The sequence below is a fragment of the Lissotriton helveticus genome, chromosome 3_1 (genome assembly GCF_964261635.1).
Source record: "Lissotriton helveticus chromosome 3_1, aLisHel1.1, whole genome shotgun sequence".
Classification (NCBI taxonomy): Eukaryota; Metazoa; Chordata; class Amphibia; order Caudata; family Salamandridae; genus Lissotriton; species Lissotriton helveticus.
The window spans coordinates 667,288,276-667,312,687 of record NC_136061.1 but is presented as its reverse complement, the minus strand read 5'-3'; the positions used below and the strand labels follow the sequence as shown (position 1 = coordinate 667,312,687).

Genomic DNA, 24,412 nt, shown 5'->3' with positions numbered 1-24,412 from the left:
CTCACCCTCACTCACCCTCACCCACCCTCACCCTCAACCCCTCACTCACTCACCCTCACCCTCACTCACCCTCACCCTCAACCCCTCACTCACTCACCCTCACCCTCACTCACCCTCACTCACCCTCAACCCCTCACCCTCACTCACCCTCACCCTCACTCACCCTCACCCTCACTCACCCTCAACCCCTCACCCTCACTCACCCTCATTCACCCTCAACCCCTCACCCTCACTCACCCTCACTCACCCTCACTCACCCTCACTCACCCTCACTCACCCTCACTCACCCTCACTCACCCTCACTCACCCTCACTCACCCTCACCCTCACTCACCCTCAACCCCTCACCCTCACTCCCCCTCAACCCCTCACCCTCACTCACCCTCAACCACTCACCCTCAACCCCTCACCCACCCTCAACCCCTCACCCTCAACCCCTCACCCTCACTCACCCTCACAACACATATTGTGTTACAATAGGTGTCACATTTGCGAAAGATAAAACTATTGGCATTGTAAATAACAAAGCTATTAATTTCGCTATTTTCAAAACAAGCACATAAATAAAAAATGTGTCCTTTACAATACCAATAGCTCAAACTTTCCTAATGCGAGACCTATTGCATTGCTGTGCTTCTCTCCCCTGCTGCACTCTCCTGCTCTCTAGAGATGTGGCCTAACGACCAGAGCTGCCATCTAAGTCACGTAAATACAAAACATGTTGCATTCCAAATGCTATAGGTGTCACATTCGCGAAAGTTATAACTATTGGCATTGTAAATGACAAAGCCATCAATTTAGCAATTTTAAAAACCAACAAATAAATAAAATATGTCATTTACAAGACCAATAACTCCAACTTTTCTAATGCGAGACCTATTGCATTTCCAATGCTTGTTCATTCTCCCACCCATATCCATTTGCAAGTACGGTTTTGTCTTTCTTGGTTGCCTTAGTGACCATGAATTGCAATACACGTGACATCTGTTTTTCAATGCACCACTGACTGTGGTATCGGAACACTTCGGTAATGGACTGTATTTTCAATAAGAAAAGCTGATCACTAAATGTTGTCCGCTTCTGCTGCCTCAATAGTGCATTGAGCACTTAAAAGCCAGCAACTTTCAGCTGCCCTCCTCTTATTAAATGCATTAACCCATTTATTATTTACCTCTTGCAGATGTTCAAGAATATCGTTGTTCTCGGACCTCGAGTCATCATTGTGATGGCATGGAGGACGTGTACTCTGGGACAGACTCCCTTGCACCTCACGCTTATGAATCAACTCTTTCAACTACTAAGGTCTAACGGATAGAGCGGTCGACCTCGAAGCTGGGGAACTGGGTTTGAGTCTTGGCCGGAACGCTCGACATTCTCTGATTCTGGGCAAAGCAGTTAATCTCCCAGTGCCTAACAAAATAAACGTGTCCGTCTGTAACGCAACTGGTGCTCATGTAAAGCGCTCTGATACCGTCGGATCTAGTTCACGCTATATAAAACTCCCCCCACCCCCTCCAAACCCCTCAAACCCTTTCAAAAAAAGTATTCACAATGCAAAAGGTCTCACATTTGCGAGGGTTTGATCAATTGGCATTGTAAATGACAGTGCCTTTTATTTATGTGCAAGCGGTGCGTAAGCACGCACTTAGTCCTTACAGTCTTTGCTTCTGAGAAGCAAGGATGTCAGTAAAAGAGGCGCAGTTACTGTAAGTACAAAGTGCATGTTTACGCTCCGCTTGCAGGTTTTCAAAACACATTGCAAATGATTGTAATGCTCCTACTCTTACTGCTGCGCCAGTTAGCAGTGTTTGTGACTAGTTATTCATTATTTTCGTTCATGTCATTTTAATGGGCCCTGGTTGTTTCCCTAGCCTTGCTCTGTGTGGCCTCTGACAGTGTAACATACTTACATGCTCTTTTCCGTGCAGGTGGACTAGCAGAAGAAGTGGACGAGAAGGTTCTGCACGCCGCCTTTATTCCCTTCGGTGACATCACCGACATCCAGATCCCATTGGACTATGAGACGGGTAAGGCCCTGGTCTCACTTTACTAAAGAAAGACAACTATAGCTATTATAAGAATGTTACAAAAAACATTAGTCGTCTTAATGATGAATAATATTGTCTTGCATTTAAATACCGGATCAGCATTTGTGCAAGTCCATTCTGATTCTGAGTAAGTTAATTTAATTAGTAGGTGTGTAATATTGAAGTTAGTGAAACAGAAACATACATGTTTTTTGTACTCCAGGTGCATCTCATTAATGTTGCACATCCTACTTATGTTTAAAATCCCTTCTCTCGAAACACGTCCGATTTTGTTTTATTCTTTATGGTCACAGCATGGAGCTGCTGAAAACTGCCATTTCCAACAAACAGCCTCCGCTATTCCTGGTTTATTATGTGAGTGTCTTATACAGAGTCACTTTAAGATTCAGGCAACAGACAATAAACGGTTGTAAAATATTTAGGGTTAGTCTAACAGAATTCTTGAGAAAACTTCAGCTTTTAAAAAAATGATTAACACATGAATTGACATACAAATTTATAAACTAATTCAATAAAACATAAAGAAATAGTATGTATGACATGGATCCTAATCGAGTAGTATTTTATCTGTCCGCTCACTTATACATCTTGTTGAATTATAATTGACAATCCTGCTAAACTAAAGTACTTTATCGAATTCCTGTTGCAAGTGAATTTAAGCTTGTAGAATATTGTTCGTGTTGAAAATTAAACACAAGCACCTCCTCCAATCCCTCAGGAGCACTTTCTGACTGCTAACCATTCAGAAGGGATGATTGTCTTAATACAACAAGCAGCCAATGAGAGGTGTGCTTTAGTTTCTGCCCCAAACCGTTCTACTGAAATCTGCAGACATTATGCACATATGGTAAATTATGTGGCACAAGTAGGAAATCCCCTTGTATGCTAGCTTTTCTGTGGTACGTGTGCACCCCTAAACTGGGGTTTATTTTAAATTACCCCAATGTCGTAATCTTAGATCATATCATGAATATGTGCTAGTGTTCAAAAGGCAGGTCGGACACCCCAGAGACTTTCTTTGTGGAAATGGACATGGTATTAGACCTGAACTTTGTGAGATGGAGAAGCCAAATCTATGACAGTAGTTCACGAGTTTGGGTTTGAGGAGCTGCTTTTTTTAAACACATGATTCATTGAAAGTACCCAGTTGCATTGTAATTGGTTGCCAGTAATTGGTTCGAACTTTAAGTTTTTTCAGTCTTACTTTTTAAAAAGTTTAACTTTAATATCCACTTTATCTTCTTCCACCTTACTTTATTATCCCCCACCTCTCCTGTCCTCTTTTCTCTCCCTTCCATGCCATTTCCCCCTCTTGCTGCTCTTGCACAGAGCGGGATGGAAGGTGAATTTTTAATCCTGCACCAAAGCATGTTCCATTCTAATTTCTACCCCATTGCCATCTCTTTTCGATGAGTTTTTTTCGTTTTACTTATTGCTTTATTTGAAATTATTCCCTGCCTACTTCCTGTTCTCATTAATAACTTTCATTCAATTGTTGCAATTTAAAGTTCTGATTTGAGTTGTTCACTAACTCCGGACAATCCAACCTGCAACAAATAAAACAGTACGCAAAATGGAGAGTTTGTTTGGAACCTGTTTGTTGGGTGCTTTTGGTGCTCTAAAATCTTATAGTGTAGTGCACCAGCAGATAATTACATTTACATTTAATACATTTGAGGAAGGCACTTGTTTTGGGTGCCTTCCTACAATTCATTTAAACATAGTTGCAGCAAATGTAGTCTGTGCTTATCCTTGAGAAGATATCCCTTTTACCAGATATGATGACATAGTGGGAGCTCCCAGGAGTAATTACAAGTGGTATAAATAAATATAGCAGTGGCAAAGCTGATCTTTGGAACAACTGCAATTAAATATGTGTAGGAAAGGGGGTTTCTGTTGCAGTAACCCCCCCACTTTTTGATAGACTACTGATGCACTTTTACTTGGTGTGCCCTGGGTCCCTGCCAATCGGGATCCCAGGGCCTGTGTTCTTTCCCCAAAACTAACCCATTTGACATCTCTGGCCACAGGCCAGTCCCTGGTAAAGGGCACTGAAGCCAGAGAAGCCTCAAAGGGCTGCAGCACTTAGTGTGCCACCCTTAGTGGTCCTGTACCATTACACTCACACACTGCCTTTGCAGGCTGCGTGTTTTGGTGCAAAACAAAGTGAAGAGTCAACATGGCACACATCTCTGTGTGCCCTGCCTACAACCCACTGTCCTGGCATAGGCCAGTCACCCCTCTAGCTGGGTGCACTAAACCTGTGGTGAGGGTACAAATGCATGAGCCCTCTACCCCATACATTGTCTAAGTCCATTCTTAGACATTGTAAGTGCAGTGCTGCAATTAAGAGTATATGGTGCTGGGGGTTTGTCATTACATACTTCACATCACCATAATGGCTACACTGAAAACTGAGAAGTTTGGTATCAAACTTCCCAGCACATTAAACCCACACTGATGTCAGTGTGGGATTGAATGAAAAATGCACACCGAGGGCATCTTAGAGATACCCCCTGAAAACTAACCCACCACTAGTGTCCAGGCTTAGTGGCTGCTTTCAGCTGCCACCGACAGACATGTTTCTGGACCCCTGGGTCGAAAGCCTGCTGCTCTCTGCGGCCTGAAACAATGCACATCCTGGGATGAGGTGCCAAGCCTCCTCCCCCAGGATTGGCAGGGTTCACGAAGGGGAAGCTTCAAAGGATTGCCGCCTTTGGGAGCTTCCCCAGGCCAATTGCTGCTTTCAGCAACTGGTCCCCACTGGTTCTTACCCCACCTTGGGCGGGAGAACCGGCGGGAAATACTAGTGAGGAAGAGAGGTGTGACCACCTCTGCCAACTCCACCCCTCAGGTGGGGGAGGCGAGGTGAAGCACAACTCTCAGTACACGCCATCTTAAAGATGGGGTGAGTCAGCCAACGAGGGACATGCACATGCCCTCCTCCCACTGGAGGGTGGCATAATAGGGGGTGTACCCACCCCAGGGAAGAGACCCATTGGTCCCTGCCTTTTACCTATCTGTAACACCCCTAAATCTAGTATTTAGGGGCACCCCTGAACTTTGCTCATGCAGATCCACCCAAGAAACAAGAAGAAAAGAAGAAGGACCGAACAGCCATGCAGTAGCTAACAAGAGGAAGACACCCACTGACTTGGCCCCAGCCCTACCAGCCTGTCTCCCCCTCGAACCTGCTCCCGGTGTGTCCTGCAGCCAGCAACCTCAAAAACCCCGAAGGACCTGCCTGCCTTCACTTCCAAAGACTGCTTCTCCCGTGAACACCGGATTTGTTCAACTGCAACCTCTGGCGGTAGCCAGAAACCGCGAATCCGCCCCACTCTGCATCCGCCGTCCACAGCCCAAGCTCGAGTGTGCAAACCCTACGAAGAGGTCACCCCGGCGATCCTGACCTGAGATTCAGTGACCCCTGACCTGCTTCAAGCCTCCAGTCGACATCTGCAGCCTAAATCCAGAAGGCCCCCCAAACCGCGACTAGTAGCTGGCAAGAAGATCTGACCCCAAAAGGCACCCCTACACCTGACGCCCAACAAACTTGTGTGCCGCAACCAACAGTGCCTAACCAACCCCTAACTTCCCAACTTACCTCTCAAGTGGTGGTCGCACCCAGAAGTCCTTCGTCTCCCTGCCTGCAGTGCTTTTGCAAACCGGAGGTTTTCCATTGGAAACAACAGGGCATTGGACCTCAAAACTGCACCCTGCACCCGGCCGCCCTAGTGCCACTGAGGGTGCACCTTTTGGTGCTAATTTGTTCCCCCATTTACCCTGAGCTAAAGTCCAGGATCTTTGCTCCCACAGCCCAGTGGCCTGCTTGCCAGCAGCCACCAACCGGAGGCCCCATATCCCCCATTGGATAACATTGGGCCTCAACACTCTGCACACGGCCGCCCTAGTGCCGCTAAGGGTGTAACAAGAGTGCATCACTGACCCTGGGGGACCCAAGAGTCCATCCCCAGATCCTCAACTCCCACTACCCAATACATACCTAAAAAACAATAACCATATTTTCCTCCGTAGGATAACATTGACACGTTTTCCTGAAACAGTTTCTACGTTTGGAGTTTTGAAACCTAAAGAAATTCTTTAAAACTGTACGATTTAACAAAAATGACCCAGTGCTGCATCCAGGCGTACACCACTGAGTAAGAAAAGTAATCCAAAAGTGACTTACCTGCTATTTTTACTGAAAATCCTATTCAAGTCCATGTACTGTATTTACAAGTGATTGAATTTCTCTGAAATAATACTGTAAGTCAAACCATAGTACATTTACAATTGCAATTGAACTGTTTTACAATCAGCATGTATTACTGTAAAGTATTTATTGATTACCTGTGCCAGGCTTGCTTGGTTCTAGAAATAAAATAACTAAAATAATATTTTTTGCAAAAACAATTGGTCTGCAGTTCAGTCTTTGAGTGTGTGAATTCATTTCCTGACTGAGTGTGTACAACAAATGCTTAATACTGTCCTCTGATACTGCCTTTTTGCTCGCCCACACTACCACAAATAGAGAGAAAGGTTCTATCTAATTTTACCTCTGCCTACCTTTGGAGTTCCACTGGACTCTGCGCACACTATACCTCACTTTGGTATAGAATATACGGAGCCAGCTTCCTACAATATGTTCTAGGATTGCATAACTACAAAAGTTGTTCGTACTTATCTGGGTTGTTAACCTACTGACAGTGCTTTGCTTTGTGGAACTTAAGCCTGGTGCACAGAGTGTTGTGTAAACCCTAAACCTGATGCACAGAGAACCGTGTGGGTTCTGAACTTGTTGCACTGGACTTTTGTTGTGTGGGTTGGTGTGACATGAAACTGCTGTATAGAATTCCATATGAGGCATAAATCAATTGAATAAATGTTGGATAGATGCACAGCTCGAAAAATTTGTATGATGATAAATACGTTATTAAAGTTTCTGGTGCACCGGAAGGAGGCGTCGAGGGTCCTACGACGTCGATAATTGAATTTGGAAGTGAGACTAGATGGAATCTAGAATCATCCCTAACGGGCACACACTTCGTTGTCTTCTGAATGAGGAAGACTTCCACTCCTGTTCATTGTTTGAAGTTCATTTTATTTCATGAACTTCAAACAATGAACAGGAGTGGAAGTCTTCCTCATTCAGAAGACAACGAAGTGTGTGCCCGTTAGGGATGATTCTAGATTCCATCTAGTCTCACTTCCAAATGCATAAATCAATTGGACAGATGTGGGATGTTGACCTCATGCACAAAAGCCTCCGTGGGGTATGAACCTGCTGTAAAAAGTACTTCACTATCTGAGATGTGAACCTACTGTAGTGTTCATCTGTGTTGGGAGTGATCTTGCTGCGAAGAATCGTGATGTAAACCTTCTTTGAAGATCACTAAAGGGGGTGAGCTTGGAGCTCAATACACTTGATGCTTTGGGTTATTGACCTTATGTGGTGTCTGTAGTATCTGCAGCACTTGCTATGGTTCTGATCTGTATAGGGCATGCTTAAAATGCACTGGGACGTCAAGCCATCTGCGTGTAGCACTGCGCTAAGTGACAGGTTGCACAGGGGGCTATGTGAGATGCAAACCCACTACAAAGAGCTCTCTGGAATGTGATCCGTTGCCATAAAGCAGTGTGTGGGAGTTGATCCAGCTGTACAGAGTGCTGTCTGAGACATGATTCATTTGGATAAAGAAAGCCATCTTCTGTGCGGGATGTGATCTGGCACACAGAGCAGTGTATGGTACTCCTGTGTGGGACATGATCTGGTTTCATAGACTGTAGATGCAATGTGGAGACCATGAAATGGCTGCCCAGAGAGGTGACTGGGGTGTGATCTATCTTTGGAGAAGGTTGTCCTGGGTGAGAATATATCTGCTGTAGAGAGCTACTTAGACTATGAGGTGGCTGTACAAAGTAAGTAAGTTGTTGTGCTTACGTACAGCTTTGCCAGGATCATTACCCTACTCACACGCCACCTCTGTAACTGATGCTGCTTGTCAGACCTAGGCCTGTCCCCTGGGTGTGTGTGAATTGTGCTGCCTTCCACAGACAATTGCCTTTATGAAACCATTGGCTACACTGGGAGGGCTCCTGGAATTTGCGTGGGTTTGGCAATTCTTGCCACTTGATGTCTCAGCACTCATGGAACATTTTTTTGTCTCCAACAGAAAAGCACCGCGGATTCGCTTTCATTGAGTTTGAACTGGCAGAGGTAAGACTCATCAACCATCTTCTAATCGCCAGAATGGTATACCTGCGTAATAATGGGAGTCAGGTGTGTTGTATCCCTTCAAGTCTGTGTTTGACTAGGAAGGGAGATCCTTCTGCTCCTTAATCTTTTGTATCTGGGGAATCGTCCTTGCTCTGTGTTCTGAGAGAACCAGTTGCAAGATGACGTCTGTTCCGTCAAGTAACAGTAAGGGGGCTGTTTTTACTACCCATTGTATCATTGCTCCCTCAGAGCAGGAATGTTCTATAAGCCTGGTTCAGCCATCTTGCAGCCCTCTCCACACCTGGTTTTAGTAAATCCTTTACCATTGTACCTCCAAAAGGTGAACCATAATCTAATGCAGCAGAACTAAACCATCAGGACCTTGCTGCAAGTTATCCTTTAACATCCCACTTTGTGTGTCCTCAGTGTTGTCCATAGGTGGGAGCTTACACAGGTTGTCCTAGGGTCGAAGGCATCTCTTTGGAGAGCTGCCATTAAAGAATCATAAATACAGAACAATGGGACCCAGTACACTAGTCCTTGGGAGTGGTCTGGGTCGAGAGACTCAGCTGATACTTGCTTGTTGCTCCTTTCTGATGGTGACATTAATAGTTTCCTTTTTCCAACTCTCTGCAGGATGCTGTTGCTGCAATTGATAACATGGTATGAATCGATTTTTTTTTCTTTATCTTACTCATGGGTTGTTTTATTATGAAAGTGTTTGTCGGATACTGTCTATTATTACCACCCACCGTGTATCTGGCCCTCCGTTCTTAAAAGTGGTAATGCTGCCTAAAATCGAATGTCTGGTTCTAAATGGATTCTGTGGCACCATGGAACAGTCTTGTGCAAATCGATCTGTTCGGCCTGAGCAGTCTTCATTAGCTGGGCATGGTGACCTTCGTCTAGAAGTGAGATATGTCACCTCAAATGGAGTTTTCCGAATCCCATCTCACCAGGTACATCAGACGCTGCCAGTTTTGGTTTTGTATTGTATGGTATGGAGCAAAGGGTGTGTCCGCAGAAGAGTTTCAGAGCGCTAAAATGGGAGTGTGAGTTTCTCACTGCCCAGTAGTCTGATTACACATGCCCCTGGCTTCGAGATTAGTTGTTATAGCTTGGGACAGAGGATCTGCCCATTGGACTTGTCTTTGTGTCTCCATGTAGGTGGGTGTTGCAAGAGTCTCTGTCTGCTTGTCTTTGTGTCTCCATGTAGGTGGGTGTTGCAGGAGTCTATATCTGCTTGTATTTGTGTCTATGTAGGTGGGTGTTGCAGGAGTCTGTCTGCTTGTCTATGTAGGTTGTTGTTGCAGGAGTCTGTCTGCTTGTCTTTATGTGTCTATGTAGGTAGGTGTTGCGGTAGTCTGTCTGCTTGTCTTTGTGTCTCTATGTAGGTGGGTGTTGTATGAGTCTGCTTGTCTTTGTGTCTCCATGTAGGTGGGTTTTGCAAGAGTCTCTATGCCTTCATGTCTGTGTCTCCATGTAGGTGGGTGTTGCAGAAGTCTGTCTGCTTGTCTTTGTCTCCATCTCTGACTGCTTGTATTTGTGTCTCTATGTAGGAAGGTGTTGCAGGAGTCTCTGCTTGTCTTTGTGTGTATATGTAGGTGGGTGTTTCAGGAGTCTCTATGTCTGCTTGTATTTGTCTCTCTATGTAGAAGGGTGTTACAGGAGTACGTCTGCTTGTCTTTGTGTCTCTATGTAGGTGGGTGTTGCAGGAGTCTATGCTTCTATTTGTGTCTATTTAGGTGGGTGTTGCTTGTCTTTGTGTCTCTATGGAGGTGGGTGTTGCAGGAGTCTGCTTATATGTGTGTCTCTATGTAGGTGGGTGTTGCAGGAGTCTCTGCTCGTATTTGTCTATGTAGGTGGGTGTTGCAGGAGTCTCTGCTTGTATTTGTGTCTATGTAGATGGGTGTTGCTTGTCTTTGTGTCTCTATCTATTTGAGTGTTGCAGGAGTCTCTGTCTGCTTGTCTTTGTGGATCGATATTCATTGGATGATGACTGTGTGCACAAGTGTCCGTATTTATTTTATCCTATGTGAACTACTCTATGGATATCTATTGTCCTTATACCTTCGTGTCCCTATGTCTTAGGCAGGAAAAAGCGAGAGCAGTGGTATACATCCAGTGCCTATGTTGGAAATATCACCCTTCGGTCATACCATATTACTTCAAACCCGGACACTGATGCTCACAGATGCATTTTTAGGACTTCATAAGGAACTCTAAGATAGAATTTCAACAGTGTAACTGCATACAAAGCTTCAGAGTGAATTACTGCTGGGTACTACAATGATCATTGTAAACACAAATCCGTCTTTTTTGGATTTACTGTTTATTTCCGTCATATGTTTCACGTTACATCTTCAAAATGTCCACCGAATAATCACAACTGAGGCAGCACATGTTTTTTAGGCCTGGGCAATATTTTAAATTAGGCTGGTGTAATTTTTTTTTGTTTTTTGTTATTATAAACTTTTATTGTCCATCGTGCTCACATACACAGCAGTGTGCCTACAACCATATCAGGCCGGCAGCGATACACATTCATCAATAAAGCAGTGTCATTGTCAATAGAGAAACACAGTCTATCAGCAGGGTCTTATAAAATACCACCATAGTACATATTTGGCCCATTCGTAACAGGGCGCATATCAGGCCGACTCCTCAGTACTTGGTTGCTATGGGAACAGAAGTCATCGACTAGTAAAATCATAGGCGTAGCCGGTTCTACAGCCGGAGGGAGGATCAAGGGGGGCTTTCTAGTACAGAGCGCTTCTGTGCCCCCTCACACCTGTGGCAACATTTAGCAGCATACGTAGCTGTCAGTTGGATATCACATCAGATCCTTACAACATCTTATCATACCTGTGCAGTATAGCCCTGCAGTGCAGCCATGTCAACATAGGTCCAGAGTACCGCCGACCACGAGTCTGAAAACAGCCTTCACATCTGGGAGCTCTATGCCACAAGGGCCAACCAGAATCCCATCCTCTCCACCCTTTCCTGAAGTATAGCACAAGTGCCTAATTCGAGCCTGCCACGGGGGGCACATCTCCCTCCTCATCAATCCTAGTATCATCTGTCCCCTGTGTTGCAGTTTGTATAAGATATGTCTGCAGTGGACCCCAAATATCAGCCGGTCTAGAAGCCAGAGGCAGTAGTTCTGAGAATATCCCATATTGCTCCTGACAGTGCAGCATATCTTGTAGCCAGTCTTTGAATTTGGGGGCGCGGCCCCTCCCCCACCTACAGGCCAGTCGTCTCTTTGCCAACAACAGCGCCACGTTAGTGTATTTCCGAACAGATCTCGCTATCTGTGCAGTATAAACCAGCAAGAATAACAGCGGATCCAGGGCTAATGGAGTCCCTATCATGAGGGAGATGGCCTCGCAGACCAATGTCCAGTATTCCGTCACTTGTGGGCATCCCCGTGCCAAATGGAGGAAATCAGCCCCTCCCTGACCACATCGCTCGCACCTATCTGAATCTGCTAATTTGAACCTGACCTTTCTGACTGGTGTGTAATACAGTCTATGGAGTAACTTGTAATGTATGATTTTAAAGCGACAACTAGATATCACTGTGCCTGAGAGGTCACAACAATACTCCCATTGTTCCTCCGAGATCTCCTTGCCAAGATCCTGCGACCAGTGTGCTTTAGCCGTACTCTCCACAGTTGGCAGCTCTCTCCGGAGGCACTTATATATGGTGGAAACTAGGTGTGCACCATCCACGCTGTTCATCACAACAGTTAGCGGGGCAATACTGGGGGGTTCCCGAGGGTAGTCAGGCAGCAAGGCCTTTAAGCCTTCCCGCAGCCGTAGAAAGTAGAACACTTCCAAGGGAGTAGGTGCATGTTCCCCAAAGAACTGGTCTCGAGAGCGAAAAACACCATCATGGAATAGATCGCCCCACGTCTGAATATGTAACCGGTGACACATGGTACGGAAGCCCGTTTCACGGAAGAGCGCCATCTGCGGATGGTATGACAGTGGCATCCTGGCCGTGTATAATAGCGAGGCTTGCAATCGTTTCCCTATTCTTTGCCATGCATCTATGGTACATGTCACCGTGTTAGCCTGCATTTCCAGCGCCGATATAGGGGCATGTACCACTCCATTCAGCGGTAGTGGGTGCGCAATCCAGTCTTCCGCCGCAACCTGCGGCATGAAAGCGGATGGTTTCATCCAATAATACAGGTAGTGCGCCTGCGCGCTCAAATAATAAACTTCAAAATCTGGGATGTCAAATCCCCCTACATTGTAAGGCTGCGTCATAACCGCCCATCGAAGGCGCGCCTGCCTGCCCCCCCATACCAGTCGAATAAGTTCAGACCGCAGTGTCTTGAAGAAGAAGGCACCCGGGTAATAGGGCACGTTGAGAAACAGATACAAGAAACGAGGTAAGACCACCATTTTGATGAGGGAAACTCGAGCCGCCATGGACAGGGGTAATTTAATCCAGCGATTCACCGAGTCCACCAGTTTGGTTATGGCCGTGCCATAATTCATTCGTAGTGTGTCCCTCTTGTCTCTCGAGATTTGTATCCCCAGGTAGCGCAAATCCGAAGAACACCACTCCAATGGATAGTCTAGCGGGAACTCAGAGACGGCAGGTGTTAGTGGGAACAGCTGAGATTTACCCCAGTTAATCGAGACTCCAGACAGGCCACCAAAGGAGACAAACTCTCGCAATAACCCATTCAGATTAGACCGGGGTTCCTTGACATAAAGCGTGACATCGTCAGCGTATAACGATATAGAAAGTTGTCGCTGAAAGCAATTAAAGGCGCTATCCTTGTGTAGCTGTCGGATGCGGCAGGCCAGTGGTTCTATCGCTATAGCGAAAAGCAAGGGGGATAGAGGGCACCCCTGGCGAGTACCCCTTGTTATCTCAAAGGTATCTGACAAGCGCCCATTCGCAAGCACTCTTGCTTTTGGATCTGTGTACAGTAAGCGTATCCAGTTCATGAAGATTGGAGGGAAACCCATTTTCCGCAATACCGTAAACAGATATCCCCACTCCACAGAATCGAAAGCCTTCGACGCATCTAGGAATACGGCTGCTATCGGTATTGTAGGGCTCACAGTTTGGATCAGGGAGAAGACAGTACGGAGGTTGTGTGATGTAGATCTTGTGGGGACAAATCCTGATTGATCAGGCAATATGAGCTGGGTCATGAGTAATGAGAGTCTAGTGGCTAGGATCTTGGCAAGAATCTTGGCGTCACAATTCAATAGCGATAAGGGACGATATGAGTCGCACTGTATGGCATCCTTACCCGGCTTAAGTAGAGATGTAATTACAACCTCTCTCATGGACCTCGGCAGGACACCCACCTCCAAAGCATCCTCAAACACCTCTCGTAGTACCGGTGCCATGATGTCCACATAGCACTTATAAAATTCTGCGGGAAGCCCATCGAGACCAGGGGCCTTCCCGTTGCTCAAGGACATTATGGCATCTCGTACCTCATCCAATTCAAATCGCGCCCCCAAAAACTGTCTATGGGCGTCGCTTATCCAGCACAGCGCAAGATCCCCCAGAAAGCTCTCCAGGTCAAAGCTTCCAGTTGCCTGCGATGTGTATAGTTGACTGTAATGTTCCTGGAGGGTGGTCAGTATGCTATCTGAATCCTTGCATACCTTGCCATCAGCTGCTGTTAATTCTAATATAGTGTTAGCGTCACGCGCCTGCCACCTTCATTGTATGCTCGAGCCTTCCAATATTTACCTCTGAAATGTACCTCTCTTTGCGCTTCAGCCTCGTATTCCGACAATTTAGCCCTGAACTCCCGCTGTATATGCCCTACATCCCCCTGCACCATGCGTCTTTCCAGTACCCGTAAGTCCCCTTCCAACCTGCTGAGAGTGCGCTGTATGTCCCTCAAAACCCCTGAGCTCTTAGCTATGCACCACCCACTTACTGTAACCTTAAAGGCCTCCCAAACTGTTTCCACACTATCCACAGTGTCTTTGTTCCGGGGAAAAAAGTCAGCTATATCCTCCCTGAGTTCCTCTCGGAAGACTGCATCCACTAGAATGTTAGGTTGCAACCGCCAGGGCGGTCGTGGTTTGGTATACCCAGGCATATCTATAGTCGGCGAGACCGGGCAGTGATCGGAATGGGTTCTGGGCAGGTGCTGCGCATCAAGTATATGTGGTGCTAGATTCCGTGACACAAAGATATAATCAATTCTAGCCCATGTACCGGTGTATGAGGTGTAGTGTGTACCATCCAGCAGGTTCGGATGAATATGTCTCCAGCCATCGACTAACCCACCCTCATCCACCATTCCCCTGAGAGCATCCCGCGCTCTAGGATGGCATGTCGTGCCAGCATCCGCTCTATCCATCCCTGGGACTAAGGCCACATTGAAGTCTCCTCCCCAGACGAGATGGGTCGATCCAATATCTATCACAATTCCCAAGAGCGCAGCAAAAAAATCTGGGTCATCAATATTAGGTGCATAACAGTTGGCAATGGTGATCATTTCCCCACCCAACCTCCCCCACAACACCACAACACCACATATCTTCCCTCCTTATCTACACGTTGGCCTTGCAGTGTAAAGGGGAGTGTGGGGAGGGCACGATGTAGAAGGATAGCCGTACCCCTGGCATATGAGGAATAATTCGAAAAAACCCGCACCCCTGCCCATCTGCTACAGAAAGCGGACATGGTATGCGGGGGGATATGAGTTTCCTGCAGCATAACCACATGTACCTGAAGTCTATCCCAGTACGCCATCAGCTGCCTGCATTTACGTGCATCTTTAAGTCCCCGCACATTCCATGACAGAAAAGTAAATTTGTTAACATCCCCTGCGCCCATCGACATTATCAGTGACTAGCCTGTAAATCAGTCTATTCATCAGCAATTGTAGCATCACGTCCCAGTCTGACAATCATTGTCCGATAATCTTTTGCATAGCTTAACCCGCCTGCAGATCTCTCCGAACATGACACCACGCAGAAGGGTATAGTCCAGTGCCCTCCCAGGTAGGTCAGTAGACTTCACTGCTTGCTCGTGTACATCGCACTCAATCAACTCATTCAACTCCCATTCACACTCCCATTCCCTCCCATCCTCCCACTGAAGCACCCCCAACTTGCCAGTTTCACCACCCACCCCGCCCCAACGCCCTCAGAAAACTAGGGTAAAAACATACCCTATCCCAATAGGAACTGTGTGGGTAATACCCGTCGGGTAGCATTCCAGGTGGCAACACAATCACCCCTTCACTCCACCAGCTCCATACGATGGAACCCACCCAGCCAGTTGGAGAGAAGGGGGTACCCAGCGTACCGGATCTACATCAGCCTCCCTAGGGCCAGAACATCCCATCCCATCCCATCTTAACTGAAGGAGGAAGGGGGATTGAACATTTATAATTACATTTGCAGTATCGACCATAGAGCAGTACTCACAAATAGGACTCATCACGGCAAGAGATTCTCAGTGTCCGGGGTATCAATGTTCATCATCTTCCATACCGTCTCGCCGTTGGTCCGGATCGTTGTCTTCATCCCCCCTTGGGTGTGCTGCACGTTTATAATGCTTGATGAATTCTTCCACCTGTTGCGGTTTCGTGAAGAACCTCTGTCGCCCCTGACATGTGACCTGCAGGCGAGCTGGATACAGCAATGCATAATCCACTTGAAGATTGCGAAGTTTGGTCTTGACATCCAGAAATTTGCGACGTTCCTCCTGTACCATAGGCGTGAAATCAGGATAGATGGTGAAGTTGTTGCCGTCAAATGAGAGTATTTTGGCGTTCCGGGCCGCTCGCAAGGCAGTATCCCGATCCCTATAGTTCAGCAAGCGGTCAATGATAGGTCTTGGAGTCGTGCTCGGTTTTGGTACCGGTCCCAAGGATCTATGCGCTCTCTCCACTATAAACTGGGATGAAAAGGCTTCCGGGCCGACAGCTGCTAGCAGGAGTTTCTCCACGTACTCCTCCATTCTTCCCACATTTGTGGACTCCGGAACACCCACTATGCGTATGTTATTACACCGACTTCTCGCCTCCAAATCCTCATTCTTGGCCGCTATAGTGCGTAGCAGATTTTCCATCCTGGTGAGTTGCGTCGTGTGTTGCGTCGAGGTATCCTCCACATCCGAGACCCGCTGTTCCGCCTCCTTCAGCCTCCCCTCGTGGACATCTAATTTGTGTACAACGGCATCCATCCGAGATGACATCCTGTCTACTTTGTCCGCGATGGTCGCAAACCCCTGGCGCATTTCTCGGAGGATTTCCTGGAGATCCGGGGAAGCGGACGCCGGACCATCCGTGGACCCGCTAGCTGTTGTTGTTGCTCCAGGCTTGTTCGAGTTGTTTTTTTGCCGGCATCAAACGTGATTTTCGGTTGTCTTGCGTCTGGCCTGCCCATCTTCGCCACAGGTCAGGGCAATGCGTCACGTTCTGCGGTACCTCAAGTGTCAACGTACTTCCCGGCAATCCCGGTTATACAGGCTAGATAGATCGCAATGTCCCCTCTGTCAAGCAGCCAGATCTAGAGACCAAAACCAGTGTAGATCACTTATGGGTAGTTATGGCAATCTTCTGTATCAGTTCCTGGCTGCAGAGAGCTCGTTGACCATATGCACAACTGTATCCCAGGTCACCATGTGCCAGGAGCTCTCGGTTTCGACTTGATGAAAGTATCTGTGGGGGACTGCAGAGCCCCGCCTCCTGCGCACGCTGGTCCGCAGCTCCAGTATCGTGCGAAATGCAACCAATCTAGACAGGACACTCACAGGCAGCTGTATATATTTAAATTCAGGGGGTAACGGCAGCAATCAGTAGACCCCACCACTTTGCGAGACTGACTCAAGCCTGCACGTATTCCAGAACAGCGCAGCGAGGGATATCCGTGGGCAGAGCTGCCCGATGTTATCCTAGTTCTCTATCACGTGGTCCAGGCTATAGCGCTGCCTGCTTCGTACAGTCTAACCAATGCACCGCTCAGTCCTCCTCAAATGTTATGTGGCGGTATAGACGTGTAAGCAGTGGGGTATTGAGGGTCCAGCTCTGAGTCCCAGCGAGGTGCTCGATATGGGTCTCCGTCAGGTGGCCCCCGCATCCAGCAGACGCTGCGCACGAATTTCACCCAGGGAGCCCCCTAGCCTGCCACACAGCACACCGCAGTTCCCACCGCTTCACGGGACAGCGCGATGTAGAGCGCACCGATGTAGAGCGCGCCCAGCCTCACTCCTCCACTCGCTTCAACCCAGGCGTGAAGTCGATCCCCAGGTCTCACCGCATATGGCAGCAGTCCCGCTCCGGTGGCAGCCTCGGCAGGCAGCAAGTACTCCTCAAGGCTCCGTCAGCGCTCTATGCGTTCCCTAGTAGCAGTCCGGCACCTCCGGTGAAGAATGCACATGGGAGTAAGATCTCGTAGGGGGTCGTTCCCACAGCAATCGTCGTGGCATATATCACTTATACGCCTGGAGGTCAGAGGCCGTGCCCACCGTTCGTCTTCACTCGGTCGGGAATAGCTTTTCGCGCCACTTACGGCCCAGTCGCGAGCCCTGACTCCTCGGTCTCGCGTTATCCACCAGGCTGTCCAGCCGCGCCGCCTCTTCCGACAGTAGACACTGCTGGAGATAGAGGAGCTCCTCACGACCGATGGGTAGTAGCAATATCCTTCAAACTCGAACCGGAGCCGTCGGGGAATCCCCCGAGCTGATGGGAGCAGTTTCAGCCCACTCGGTAGCCGATTAAAGGATAAATGCAGGATTTATAACGCTAGGTCGTGGGAGCCTCACATGCAGGCGTCCATTCACCAGTGCGCCACCTAGCGCCCCCTTAAGCTGGTGTAATTTGTGTAATTTCAAGTTATGTTTGTTACGCAAAATCCCAGAAATGATGCAGTCACACCACTTTATAATTACGTCACTGATGCTACAGAATTTTAACACGGGAGCGTGGGAACGACACAAGCAGCCATAATGAAAGCAGCTGTTGGTCACACCATTTGTGTTTTAAACAATATGTTTTCTGTTTAGCATTACATGCACCTTCAAATTGGTGAAATGGCACATTTCGCTGTAAAATGCAATGCTAAATAACAGATTTGCATTTCACTTTCACATTGTTTACCTGAAAATGTCCATATTATACAAAAGCAAAATTCACACATTTCTCAACCCCTAGTTTTTTTTGTGTTATGTTTTGTTTTTTACAAGAAAGGATTATATTAAAGAGTTATTTACATAGCATGGTACAGTACACTCTGCAAAACTGTACATATTACATTGAATACAATTGTTGCATTTCTTACACAGCCATTATGCCAACATCCCAACCTGGGCAGGCGGCGAGAAACGATAACGCATGAAAAAACATAACAATATTGGATGCGTCGTTAGGAACCCATAGGTCTCATATTTTTGTATTTTGTATTTGTATTTATTTATTTGTAAAGCGCTAACATTCATCCTGAAAGGACATCACGGCGCTGAAGAAGTTGCAAGTGATTTGACATCAGCTCTGATTGAAAATTATTGATCTGGCCTGGGAAAGAGGAATGTTTTCAATTGCTTCTTAAATGAGACAAAGCAGTCATCTGTTCTAATTTTAAGGGGTAGCTCGTTCCACTTTGTTGCCGCAATGTGAGAGAAGGCCCGCTCTCCCATCCTGACAGTACGAGCTCGGGTGATGACTGCTCTTCCTAACGTCATAGATCGTAGGTGTCTGGAGGGTTTATGAAATCTGACCCTGTCGTGTAGGATGGTGGGGCCTGTGCCGTGGAGTACCTTATGAGAAATGCACAACAGCTTAAAGATGGCTCGTTGCCGCATTGGGAGCCAATGAAGCTCACGAATGCAGCTTTTAGCTGAATCATATTTTCTTTTATTGCAGATGGCTTTGGCAGCGGCATTCTGAACCAGCTGTAATTTAGAAAAGAGATAATCCGCCATTCCTACAAACAGAGAGTTACCGTAGTCCAGCCTACTCATCAGTAGTGCTTGGACTAAGGTTTTCCTGCAGTCCGTTGGCACCCAGGGGAAGACACGTCTAAGCAACTTCAAAAGTCCAAAGCTCCTTCCACAAGTTATAGAAACATGGGATTTCATGGATAAATCCCTATCCAGTGTAATACCTAAGTTTTTTGCTTTGGCAGTGGGGTTGGGAGGCAAACCCAAGTCACTTGGCCACCAGCTGTTGTCCCAGGCCTGTGTGCCTCTGCCGAACAGTAAGATTTCGGATTTGTCGGCGTTTAATCTAAGACAGTGGTCCTGCATCCAAGTTGCCAATTCGGTCAAACAGTTCGTGAGTCTAGTTTTGGAGTCATCATTTCCATCAATGGTGACCATCAGCTGAGTGTCATCAGCATAAGAGCACATTTCTACGCCCCACTTTTTGCCAATGGTTGCCAGCGAGGAGACGAATACATTAAACAAAGTTGGGCTCAACGACGCCCCCTGGGGAACTCCGTATTTTATGAATCGTGGAGGGGATGTGTAGTCACCCAGACGTACTGATTGGGTTCGATCCGCTAGGAACGATTGTAGCCATCCCAATGCTTTGCCCAGTATTCCTTTCTCTGCCAGGATGTTCAACAGTTGATTGTGGGGTACAGTATCAAAAGCCGCTGATAGATCAAGAAGTATCAGTGCGACTGTTCTACCCTGATCTACCTTGGTTCTGATACAGTCTGTCACCGCTAAGAGTGTAGTTTCGGTGCAGTTGTTTGTCCGGAACCCTGTCTGTGAATCATCCAGCAGGCCATTTGCTTCCAGAAATGTGGACAGACTTCTGTTGACCAACTTCTCCAGAACCTTTGATAAGTAAGGTAGCTGGGATATTGGTCTGTAATTGGCCGGATTGTTTACGTCTGCTCCAGCCTTCTTTACTAAAGGGGTGACTAGGGCCTGTTTCCATGAATCAGGAAAATCAGCAGAACTAAGGGAGAGATTGAGTACTCTAGTAACTGCTGGACATATTACAGGAGTTAACTGGGAAAAAATGTGATGTGGACAAGGGTCAAGTGGGGAACCCGACTTGACCTCAAGCATGACCTTTTCTACCTCCTCTTCTGAAAACGGGCCGAAACCAAGGCAGCTGGTGTGTGCAACGGTTGGTACATCCTGTTCATAGATTTCGGTTCGGTGATTTGGAAAGGAGGCATAGATGGTATCAATTTTTTCGCAGAAAAAGTCATTAAGCTTATTACAATTTTCCTGTGAGGGGGTAAGATGAAGAGAGAGATTGGTTGGAAAGCCGTCCAGTTGTGTTCGTGGAAGCCTTCCACAGGCCTAGTTTTGTAAACAAGCATCCTACCCCATATTTCCCATACAGGAAATGCCGGCTCGGGCACCAACACTGCCAGCAATACCCCAAACATGAGCGCCCCCCCACATCAGAGTCAATGGAATCCTGTCCAATCCTCAACCTATTCCCGCAGGCTCATTGACACTCGCAACACCAGCACCATGCACATTCGTTGTCTCTTCACCACTCTCCTTCCCTGCACCCTGCACATACTCAGTGTATAGTCCCCCAAAAATTTTCGGTCGGCTCCTAGGCGGCAGCAATTCGCTATAGGTCTCAGATTGTGTGGCACAGTATAGCATGTCACTAGACCACTGCCGCAGCGTCGGGACGGGCCCCCTCATCCAGCATAGAGCTACCCTTCTTTTGGCCTTAAGTAGCCCCATATCAACCAATCTGCGGACTGCTTTTGGTAGCACCTTAGTATACCCTTGCAGGGCCATCAATGGGTCTGGAGTAAGTTCCATCTCAACCACCCGTCCCAGCTCTTTAAAGATACCTTCCCAAAAGTGATAAACTCCCGGACACAGCCATGCCAGGTGGAAAAAATCTGCAGAAGAGGCATGGCATCTCTCACACTTATCATCCTCCCGCAAACCATATCGACAGAGCCTTTCAGGGGTGTAATACGTCCTATGAAGATATTTAAAATGGACCAACCTGTGCCTACCATGTAATGATATTTTTCTCATATTCGTACAACAGTATAACCACTTATCTTCTTCCAACAGAACATTCAAATCCCGCTGCCACGCAAGCCTAGCCGTAGTGTACTTATGCGCCCTGTGTGACATCGCTGTCTTATAAATAGCAGTAATCATTTTTCGTGGAGACGCACTCTTGATGACGTGTGTTAATTCAAATACCTCTGGAGGTTCTTCCATACCTTCACCCAGCAATGCCCGGAGAGCCCTCCTCACCCTGTGTAATTGGAATCTATTAAGGAGTGTAGCACTTTCCGCTACCGCAGTCACTTGATCAGGGGTGCAAGCCGTCCCCTCATGGAAGAGGTCCCCAGCAACAACCAAGTTCAGGTCGTGCAGTGCTAGTATAACCCCCTTTTCTGTACATGGTTCCAGCCATCTCATCCACTCAATCGGCATGGCGGGAGAGTACAATAAAGCACCTGCCTGATTCTGTAGAAGCCAGTGACAAGCATGCCTAACAGTGTTCAGGGAGTCAACTATGCCAGTCCTGCGATCCACCGGTTCCATAATTATTGCCGGCAGAGGGATAGGATCAGCAAAAAGCCTCTCCATCCGAAGAAATGGAACGTCAGCCCCACCATGTATCCAGGCATGTAAGTGGGCAGCCTGTGCCGCCCTGTAATACAGTTCGAAGTCCGGAGCACCCAGACCTCCCAGGTGGAACGGAAGCGTAAGCACTCCCCATTGTACTCTAGCTTGTTAACCCGCCCAAGCCAGTTTTAACATGGATTGCCTAAGCCGAAGAAAAAAAGAGCGCGGGAGCACCAAAGAAATGTTCGTGAATAAGAATAGGAATCTAGGTAGGACAACCCTCTTCATAATGGAGATACGCCCCATTAAGGACAAAGGAAGGTGGCTCCACAGCTCAACATCATCTTCCAATCGGGAGATGGCCACGCCATAATTTTCTCTGAATACGATGTCTGCATCAGTATGTAATCTAATGCCCAGGTATCGCACTGAGTCCTCAGTCCATTGCAACGGATATTCCATTGCGAATTCAGTCGTGGATGGCGTAAGGGGAAACACCAGCGACTTCTCCCAATTCACCTTAAGCCCCGAAAGCGCCCCAAAGCGCACAACCTCCCTAATAACCGAGGTTAAGTTATTCTCTGGGTCTCTCACATATAGGAGCGGGTCATCAGCATATGTCGATACTACTATTTTATAGGTAGGAAAGCCAATACCCTCATTCTCATGATATTCCCGCAAGGCACAAGCCAGAGGTTCTGCCACCAAAGCATAAAGCAGCGGAGACAGAGGGCAGCCCTCCCTGGTGCTCTAGTGATATTAAAGGGGCCAGTAACTAGGTCACCAATTCGAACACGAGCCATTGGCATGTAATATAAGATTCCAAGCAACTGCAAAAATACCACCCCAAGCCCCATTCTAGTCAGCACCTGCCTTAGAAACGCCCACTCCACCGAATCGAATGCCTTTTCCATCGCTAGAAAAACAGCTACCACCTTATTTTCCTAGCGAACATGTTGCATTGTGCCAAACACAGTGCGAATATTATAAGTTAAGTTTCTGGATGGCATGAATCTCGCCTGCTCCGGAGCAACTAGGATCTGAGACATCAGGGCAAGTCTGGTAGCCAATACTTTGGCGAATATTTTCGTGTCCACATTAAGGAGGGAGAGCGGGCGAAACGAGCTACATTCATCTAATGCCTTACCCGGTTTAGGAATGGCAAGCAGCAGGGCCTCTCTCATAGATGGAGGCGCGGTGCCCGTTACACACATGTCCTCAAACAAGGCCACAAGGTGAGGAAGTAGTTGTTTCAAAAACGTTTTGTAGAATGCCACTATCAAGCCATCCGTGCCAGGGGCGCTACTAGTCTTCATACCACCGAAAGCCTCAATAATCTCGTCCCTCTCTATCTGGTAAGGAGCACCCTGTGCGAGTCCGGGATAAAAGGGAGTCGTATATGCTCCAGATATTCCGCCATCTGCTCTTCCGTCCCAGCAGACGTAGACATGTACAGATCAGCATAATACTGTCAGAAGCGTTCAGCCACCTCCGCCTCCTCAGTCAACAGTATACCGCTCTCCGCCTTAATTTCCGTTATCTGAGTCCTACCATGCCGAGCCTTCATCAGAAGAGCCGGAACTGATCCCGGCCTTTCCCCCTCGCCGTATGAGCGTGCCGTGGCATACTTGCTGAGGTGTTTCACTTCTCTATCAGCCGCAGCGTGATGCTCCTCCAGCAATACCTTAATATCCCTATCTATAGTCTCATCGCCCCCAGCCAGCCGCTGTCTCTCTAGGTGTTTAAGTTTACCTTCGATTTCAGCCAGAGTCCTACGAATAGCCCTAAGAACACCCGAATGCTTAGCCATTGCAACGCCCCGGATATACACTTTAAACGTTTCCCAGAAAGTCTGAAAACTATCTACCGAGCCATCATTAGTGTCAAAGAAGATTTCAATGGCGTCCGCTAACTCCTCCTTAAATACTGGATCTAGCAAAGAGTATGGAGAGAACCGCCACGTGAACAGAGGCAAACACTTTCTAGGGGGTTCCAAGACCAACAGCAGTGGCGAATAAACCCCTACACTTAGATATTACATATCTACCACCTGGATCCCCTCGTAGTAGTGTAAGGGTAAGAGACGACCTGGGATTAACGCAAATCAGCACCCCCCTAGCATGTGTAGTGAACCCCGCAGAGTTGATATTGCCCTCCAGCCCTCTGGACCTAAGTATGCAGCTCGTTGGCGACAAGTGCGTCTCTTGTAGGAAAGCCAAATCGACATTCTGCCTATTAAGGTAATTCAGAACCTTTCGGAGTTTACGATGATCGTTGAGTCCCCTGACGTTCCATGACAACACCCTCATGTCCCCATCCGCTCCCCAGTCCCCTGCCCTTCACGTGTCATGAGCTGCAGAACCAGTGCATAGTGTAAGACAAGTATATTTGTGTACCATCATGCAATGCATCCTCCGCTTAAAGAACAGCCAACCTGCGCAATAACCCACCTTAAAGAACCACCCTCTCCCTCCTGCCTCCACCCCCCAAAGTAGACCTCCCCCAACATGGCCGCATGAAAAACAATCCCCTGACCCCTTCTCCCCATTCCCCAACAACCTATAACCACCTGAAGGAGGATTACAGTAACCGTGCCAGGCACACGTGAGCGGAGGTAGCCCCACGCGCCT

The 24,412-nt window shown here is 47.5% G+C and overlaps 1 protein-coding gene across 2 annotated transcripts in view; it reads left to right on the top strand.

Moving 5' to 3' along the window:
* PPIE (peptidylprolyl isomerase E) overlaps positions 1-24,412 on the top strand; it is a 201,852-nt gene that overhangs the window by 55,310 nt on the left and 122,130 nt on the right. For both annotated transcript variants that reach the window (XM_078680768.1, XM_078680769.1), the window contains exons 2-4: positions 1,928-2,026; positions 8,221-8,264; positions 8,901-8,927. In XM_078680768.1, the coding sequence (XP_078536894.1) occupies positions 1,928-2,026; positions 8,221-8,264; positions 8,901-8,927 (170 nt within the window). The remainder of the gene's footprint in view (positions 1-1,927; positions 2,027-8,220; positions 8,265-8,900; positions 8,928-24,412) is intronic.